Genomic DNA, 8,450 nt, shown 5'->3' with positions numbered 1-8,450 from the left:
GTCTAACATTTGGTCTTTGCTGTCAAAACGCGAGATACATAGTCATGATAGGGTAAGAATTTGAATCCAAAAACGTTTCTTCATTAATAATAATACATTTTCAAGTTATTTACATTCCACGGACAAGGTACAGGTTTTTCGTCTAGATCTTCTAAGTAATATGCACTTATCCCCACTACTGACGTAATTCTGTAGGGCCCCTCCCAGTTGGGTCCCAGCTTTCCCCAAGAAGGGTTCTTAGCAGCCCCTACGACTTTTCTCAGCACCAGGTCCCTCGGCGTTAGTGGTCTGAGTCTCACATGGGTGTCATACCCCTGCTTGAGCTTTTGTTGGTAATAGGCCAGCTGGATCATCACTCGTTCCCTTCGTTCGTCTACCAGGTCCAGGCTCCTCCCCAGCAGTTCATCATTGCTGTCTGGGGTGAAAGAGCTTGTCCTTAGCGTCGGGAAGCTTGTTTCCAGGGGGGTCACCGCCTCGGCACCATAAGTTAAGGCGAAAGGTGTTTCCCCCGTTGACCGCCAGGGCGTGGTCCGGTATGTCCAGAGAACGTGGGGCAGCTTCTCTACCCATCTCCCCTTGGCGTTGTCCAGTCTCTTTTTAAGCCCACTGACGATGACCTTGTTGACGGCCTCGGCTTGTTCGTTTCCCTAAGGGTAGGCGGGCGTTGAGTATCTGTTTGTGATACCAAGTTCATAACAGTACTTCCTGAAGGCCTTGCTATCAAATTGGAGCCCATTATCCGAGACGAGGGTGTGGGGAACCCCGAATCATGTCACAATATTCCTCCAAAGGAATTTCTTTACGTCTACGTCCCTGATGTTGGCCAGTGGCTCCGCCTCAACCCACTTCGTAAAGTAGTCCGTGGCCACCAACAGATACTTCTTATTCCCTGACGCTCTGGGGAATGGTCCTACAATGTCCAAGCCCCATTGGGAGAACGGCCACAGACTGGACAAGGGATTAAGGACTCTTCCTGGCTGATGGATATTTGGGGCGAACCTTTAGCACTGGTCACACTTCTTGACATACTCTTGGGCCTCTTGCTGCATCCCCAGCTACCAGTATCCCTGTGTGACGGCTCGGTGAGACAAGGATCTCCCCGCTGTGTGGCTCCCGTAGATTCCCTCGTGCAGCTCTTCGAGCAGTAATTCTGCTATTTCGGGGTGGACGCACAGTAAGTATGGCCCCGAGTAGGAGCGCCTATACAGTTTGTAATCCTCGAACAACCAGAACCGAGGAGCCTTTCTTCGTACTTTCTCAGCCTTTGACTTATCTTGGGGCAGGATATCATCTTTGAGGAATCTCACAATGGGGTCCATCCAGCTGGGACCCACTCCGACCCTAAGGATGGGGATCGCTTCCTTCGCCGCCTCACTCACCCTCTCCAGATGCTCCACAAGTATGATCCGAGGTAGACCGTCTGCCGCGGAAGTCGTGAGTGTGGCTAATGAATCGGCATGGCTGTTCCCACCCCTAGGGATATGAGACAGACTGAAAGGGTCGAAGTCCGATTGCAAGCGCTTGACCTGGCTCAGGTATTCTTGCATTCTCGGATCTCGGGCTTCCATCTCTCCCTTTACCTGTCCTACTACCAGTCTCGAGTCTGAGAACATCTCCACCGACTTTCCTCCCATCTCGAGTCTGAGGGCTCCGTATCTTGCGGACGTGAGGTGGCTGTGACCATACACCGCCTTGCCATTGACTGGCACCCTCGGATCTCGAGGATTCGGCCTCCAGACAGGAATTTCACTTTCTGGTGCAAGGAAGAGGTGACACCTTCTAAGGTGTGGAGCCAAGGCCTTCCCACAATGGCAGTGTAAGGGGAGTACGTGTTCACCACTATAAAGTCCACCTCCACTACTTCCGGGCCGGTCTGGATGGGTAGCCTGATCATGCCCTCTGGGATGACTAGCTTCCCATCGAAGCTCATCAAGGGGGAGCTATAGGGCGACAAGTCCTTGGGTTTTAGCCCCAGCCCCTTATAGAGGTCGGGGTACATGACCTCCACCGCGCTACCACCGTCCACCATCACCCTTTTGATGTCATAGCCCCCAATTCTGAGGGTGATCACCAAAGCGTCGTCGTGGGGTTGGGTGGTCTCGTCCTTGTCCTCCTCGAAAAAAGTCAGGGTCGGGTGACAGCCTCTTCTAGCCCTCTTTGGCTCTGACTGGGACTCCCCGGTGGCCACCTAGGCTATGGACAGCACCCGCGAGGGGCGCATGCCTGTTCTTCCTAGCGCAGCCAAGATCACATTAATCGTTCCAGCGAGCTGCCCCATAACTGTGTCCCTCTGTGGCTCCTGGTAGGTCTGGCCCTGCTGGCTGCTGGAATGGTACAGGAGATGCTTCAGCCGCCCTTCCCAGACTAACTGGTCCAGATAATTCCAGAGATTCCTGCAGTCCTCCGTAGCGTGCCCGTGGTCCTGGTGATATTGGCAGTAGCGGTCCTGATTACGCTTCTCAGGGTCCCCCGACATCTTATTCGGCCACTTGAAATACGGTTCGTTCTTGATCCTTTCCAGCACCCTGTGCACCGGTTCTCGGAACACAGCGCCGACAGCTTAGGCGTTTGTCGCCCCAGATTGCCCTATGAAATCTCTTCTCGGACGGGCGTTGTTATATCGGTCCGACCTGGAATCCCTCCTCTCCTGAGGGATAGCTTTCTCCTTCCCCTTGCCTTGTAGCAAGTCTTCCTCCACCTGTTTGTATTTGTCAATCCGGTCCATTAGCTACCGCACGCTGGTGGCGGGCTTACCAGTTAAAGACTTCCTCAGGTCGTGCCCCATTGGGAGCCCGTTCTTGAACGTGTTGATGGCGACATCATCGTACTTGCCGTCCAACTCGTTGTAAATCTCCCAATACTTGTCCGAGTAAGCCTTGAGGGTCTCGTCATCGCGCATGGTCAGGGACAGCAACGCATTCATGGGCCGAGGAGGTCTGTTGTTTGTGACAAAACGGGAACCAAAGGCCTGGGTCAGTTGTCTGTACGAGTCTACGGAATTCGTCCTCAAGCCGTTGAACCACCTCATTGCCACAGGCCCCAAGCTGGACAGGAAGACTTTGCACATCAGCGCCTCGTTCTTAGAGTGAACGGCCATCCTCTGATTGAACTGGCTCACGTGCTCCACGGGGTCCGTGTTGCCATTGTAAACTGTGAAGGTCAGCTGCTGGAACCTCCGAGGGAGCACCGCCTCGTCTATGCAACGCATAAAGGGCGACCTAGAGAGCCGGTCCAGTGCCCTGCTCATGGCGTCACTTCCGAAGCCCTTAGGGGTGGGGCTGCCACACCTACGCTTCTGATAGCGCTCATCCTTGTGGGAGAAAACTTCACTCGGGGGTGTCGTCGACCTTTACCTGTAGTCGTCATCACTTTTGTCGTAAGAGGGTAAGTCAAGGCTGGGCTAGGATCGCTTTCGCTGTGCATAGTGCAACTTTCTCTTCAGATCTTCTATCTCTCGCTGCATGGCTACCTTATCGTCCTGCCTCTGAGAGGCGTGACTCTTATCCTCCTGCGGTCTTGCGGCTGGGTCGTTAACTCCTCCCTATGGCACGCGGCTGCTTCTATGCGTATGGCTTTCACTAGTTTGCGAGGTGTGCACGCTTCCTTCTCGAAATCGTGCGTTCTCCTTGTTCTGGCCGTGCCCCGTGTCGCCATAGTCGTTTGGACGTTGAGGTCTAGCTAGTTCGTGTCGATGGGAACTCCCTTGGTGAGGGTCTGACCCTACCATGCCTGTCCTTACTGACGCATGAGTTCTCCCCACAGACGGCGCCAATTGTAGGGACCAAATTTGGGCACTTCTTCAAGTTGAGAGAGTGGGCCCAGATCCAGCTTGCCCTTCAATGAATTTATAAAGAGTGGGCTCAAGAACTAGGCCCTAGTAAGGGATACAACTGCCCTGCATGGTTGCATGTGGGTTCATCAACTTAAACATGAATTGGGGTGCACAATGATGCTCCTCGGACTTGTCTTCCGAAGCTTGGCGTTCTTATTACTTCTTTTAAGATTGATTACAAAGGTCGAGAGGACACAAGTTGCTACAGTACTTCTTAATGCAGATCTTTCGTCCCCCTTTCAAGAGGGACTCCTTACATTATATACCTCTCTAAACTGATCCTAACCCTCCATTTGTTGATCAGCCAGGCCACCACTTGAGAGCCTGTCCCATCAGCCGCATCCCTATTCCCCCAGTGGGTTACAGCACCCAAGACAGCACTGTTCAGAAGTCCTGTCCTTATTAATGTGGCCAGGACGTTAGTTGAGGGCATTCAATGTGGAGGTGACAGCTCGCCTAAGACTTGCTCCTTCGCCGTGCTCCCGTTGCCGACGCGTGGCACTGGCCCCTCTCCTCCTCGGATATTCAAGAAGACTCCTCTTTGGTGGAGTGGTGCTCGTGTTCTTCCGAGGTCTCGGATGTCCGAGGACGGGGTCATCCTCGGATATGTTCCTCGAGGGCCGGACATCGCGCTTTCATCCGCGGACCCCTCATGCATCCTCAGCGTGGGCCTCGGGGCCTGGCTTGAAGTGGGCCGAGGCTGCTTAATTTTCTGGCCCCACAATATATATATATATACACACACACACATGCACACACACACACACTAGATTTATAAGAAACAACTCAAAAATTAAATAAAAGAAACCGGTGAGTTTTGATAAAGTAAAAAATAAAAAATAAAAATAAAAAAAAAGTTGGAACATGGTCTTGAAGGAAATATACCAAGTGGATTGAGAAGTTTTTTTATATATTTATTTTAAATTTTGGATAATTTTGTTATGAAGACATCTATTAGTAGGAAAGTATCCTATTTTGTACGTATTTTAAGTGGAATTAGAGATATATTTTTACGAGCAATTTTTAGATACTCTTGGAGTATAGAGAATGGTGCTCCCTCCTTTCACATTCATGGTGGAATCTGCTTATTAAATTCATTATGGGGTTCATCATGAATGTGAGAGAAGGGAGCACCATTTCTCCGTGCTCCAGGAGTACCTAAGAATTTTCCTATTTTTACTAGGTTGTCTCCAAGTTTTGTCCCTAGCTATTAAATGTAGAGTCAGGGGTATTTATGAACTATATAAAGTCTAGTCCAAATATGGGAATCTTGTTTTATATATACTAGCCTCTATTAGGGCTCTTCTATTTTTTTGAGTAAAGGTTAATAATTTATATCTATTATAATTTAGAATTTTTTTTTCCAAAAAAATGAAAATGATAAACGTTAGAGATAAATAGTAACTGAAATGAGGGTATTTAAAATGAAATTTGTTATTTTAGAGATAATCATTTATTTTTTAAGAATTATCTTTTTGAATTTGAAATTAAATTTGTTATTTGACATTTATGACTCTATTTTAAAATGAAGTTACCCTTCATTAATGAGAATATTTTTGAACTACATAAAAATTCAATTAAAAGAGAGAATCTTTTTATACACACACACTAGCCTCTAAGCACGCACGTTGCGAGTGCTTTTGGGCTATTCTATTTTTTAATGTAAATGTTAATAATTTGCATTTATTATAATTTAGAAATATAAATTTTTATTTTTCAAACAAATAGAAAGGATAAACTTTAAAGATAAGCAATAACTGTAGTTTCTTTTTTAAACGTGTATTTGAGAGTGGCGTAGTAATATAGAGAAAATTTTGGGTATGAAAAATAAGATGAACATGAGGGGAAAGAACGCTAAATTTTATTTTTTAAATTGGGGATGTTTTAATTTTATTCATATGAAAAGGAATAAAAAAAATACTAAATTTTAGGGAATAAAAATATGAACATGAAGGGAAAAACAATCCTAAATTTTATGAGTTATCCTTTTTAATTCAAAATGAAATTTATTATTTGATATTTATGGCACTATTTCTAAGAGAATTTACCATTCATTAATGAGATTATTTTTTAACCACATAAAAGTTCAATTCAAAAGAGGGAATCCTTATATATATATATATATACATACATACATACATACACATAAATATATATAATAAAAATAATATATAAAAAGAAGAAAATAAAATCTATTAAGAAAATAAAAACGAACTGAAACATACAAGGAGTGTGATGAGTGTTTGTGGGTAAAATAATTTTTTTCATATAAACACTCACCACACCCCTATGTATTTTTGTGATTATAAAATATAATAATCTTAAATTATAATGAATGGAAATTATCATCTGCTTTTAGCAATTCTGTTAATATTATAATCAATTAATATTTTAATGATTGGAACATCTATAATTCAGTATTAACCTTTAAGTGGAAAAAATATCCTCCAAGCAAATCTTATAATTTATATAGAGTGAAAATGCATAATGAAATTCAGTATTAACCATTAAAGGGAAAAAATATCCTCCGAGCAAATTATATAAAATGAATAATGAAATTGTAACTATAAAACTATTTAAAAAATGCACGTGAAAAATTTTTATGGAAGCTATTATGAAGAAGTTGGTGGATCAATGTAGAAACATTAAATATCTATATCAAGTAAAATTGTAAAATAATTCACTACATTAAAAACATGGAATAAGTTATCTTACTATTTTTTTTCTTTTTTTTTTGAGAAAGAGTTATCTTACTAAATTATGCAGGCGTGGTGGAGAAATTGGTAGAGCAATAAAGACCTGATTGATAGTGCCACAAGGAAATGGGATAGGGAGAAGCTATTTGATCTTTTTGCATATAGGACACGTATGGAAATTTAGCAGCTGCCTCTGACAAGGTTGTCTTTAAGGGATGTATTGGTTTGGAAGGAAAACAAGTCCCAAAAATTTACAGTTAAATCTACTTACCAAGTAGCACAACGAATGAAAAGCAATCACAGGTTGAACACTCAAGGATGGTGGCTAACCACTGTGGAATATGGAGAAGGCTGTGGAGTTTGAATGTACCATTGAAAGTACGTATGTTTGTATGGAGAGCATGTTCAAATATTTTGCCTACTAGGGACAACTTGCATCGCCGAAAGACAAAAATTGACCCACAGTGTGAGTTTTGCTGTCAACAATTGGAGTCTGCTGCACACTTGCTTTGGGAATGTCCTTTTGCAAGAAATGTATAGGCCCTTTGCCAAGGAAAGATTCAGAAATGCTCTAACAATGCTCAAGATATCTTCGTGTTATTTCGTTGGTTGATAGATAAACTTTCACAGTTGGAATTGGAAAGATGGGCGGTAATTGCATGGGCAATTTGGAATGCTCGAAATAAATTTTATTTTGAACATATCCAAACTCACCCCAAGTCTATATTTAATGGAGCAATTTGGATTTTTGCAGGAATATCAAAGAATGGTCTGCTTGTGTATTTCTTTGTGATTTTTTTGTAATGTATGTCACTAGCCTTTGTGTTTGTGTTTGTATTTTATGCATAATTGCTGGACTGAGGACTAGCTCCTGCACTGTGTATTGTAATGGTCATAAGCAGTTTATGGCTCTGGCTGTTTGTATTTTCTGTAGAATTGCTGGAATGAGAACCAACTTTTGCTTTGTGTGTTGCCACAGCCTTGTGTTTTTTTCTGCATAATTGTCTGGTATGCAGATGGCATTATAATGGTCATGGCCATTTTGGGGCTCTGGCTATTTGTATTTTTCTGTAGAATTGCAGGAATGAGAACCAGCTTCTGCTGGCCACGGCCTTGTGTTTTGTTTCTGCATAATTGTCTGGTTTGCAGACCAGTTGCTGCTTCCCCTGATGGCCTTGTGTTATTGTAATGGTCAGGGTGTCATGTATATTTATCATCAATAAAATTTCTACCTTTTACCTCAAAGAAAAATTAATTCAAACTTTTAGCCGTAAAATCTTCACATTTTTTTTTTTAGGTACAACTTATTTTTCAAACAAAATAAGCTTATTGAAACACACTTGTAGAAAAATTAACTTGATAATTTTAATAAAGTTATGCGTTGAGAAGTCTTTTGTTATCAGGGATTAAAAAAAAGTTCTAATTGTGCATTATAAATGAGTTAAAGACTGTCCATATGATATAAAAAGAAAAAATATATATAAGGAAAGAATGAGAGAAGACTTCTAGTTGACGCAATCATAGTGTAGGGCACCATTTTTATTTTATAATAGATAATACTAGTAGCTAACCCGTGCAATGCACGAGATAGTTAAATTTAAAATCACATATATTTTAAAAGAAACAAATAAAGAGTCATATATGAAAAAACTATTAATTAAAAGTTAATAGAAAAATTATTTTATAATTTAAAATAGTTTCCCATAAGCATTGTATAGGTATCAACCAAGTAGGATGCATATTTTAAATAAATAAAAAGAGACCGTAATGGTGGGCGGTGGCTGTTTTTGTTTTATTATTTATCCAAAAAAACAAAAGAATTTGATAGGATATGAACAAATAAATTGTAGTAGAAGAATTTGGATTGTAATTAAATTAAGATTTTTATCAACTTAGAAATTATAGAAGAAGAAGATAAGACT

At 42.3% G+C, this 8,450-nt stretch overlaps 1 protein-coding gene across 1 annotated transcript; it reads right to left on the bottom strand.

The window, feature by feature from the left end:
- Positions 1-2,728: 2,728 nt before the first annotated feature.
- On the bottom strand, positions 2,729-3,247 carry LOC136066862 (uncharacterized). The gene has a single exon (XM_065771829.1). The coding sequence runs from the start codon at positions 3,245-3,247 to the stop codon at positions 2,729-2,731; it is 519 nt and encodes a 172-aa protein (XP_065627901.1).
- Between the last annotated feature and the right edge of the window lie 5,203 nt (positions 3,248-8,450).

Source organism: Quercus suber, unplaced genomic scaffold (assembly GCF_002906115.3).
Source record: "Quercus suber isolate HL8 unplaced genomic scaffold, Cork oak 2.0 scaffold_49, whole genome shotgun sequence".
Classification (NCBI taxonomy): Eukaryota; Viridiplantae; Streptophyta; class Magnoliopsida; order Fagales; family Fagaceae; genus Quercus; species Quercus suber.
Note: the sequence above shows the minus strand (reverse complement) of the source record. Positions and strands in the feature narration are given on the sequence as shown.

What these genes read in the sequence shown, in the direction of transcription:
- LOC136066862 (XM_065771829.1), bottom strand. Translation starts at nt 3,247, where the DNA reads ATGAGCAGGGCACTGGACCGGCTCTCTAGGTCGCCCTTTATGCGTTGC.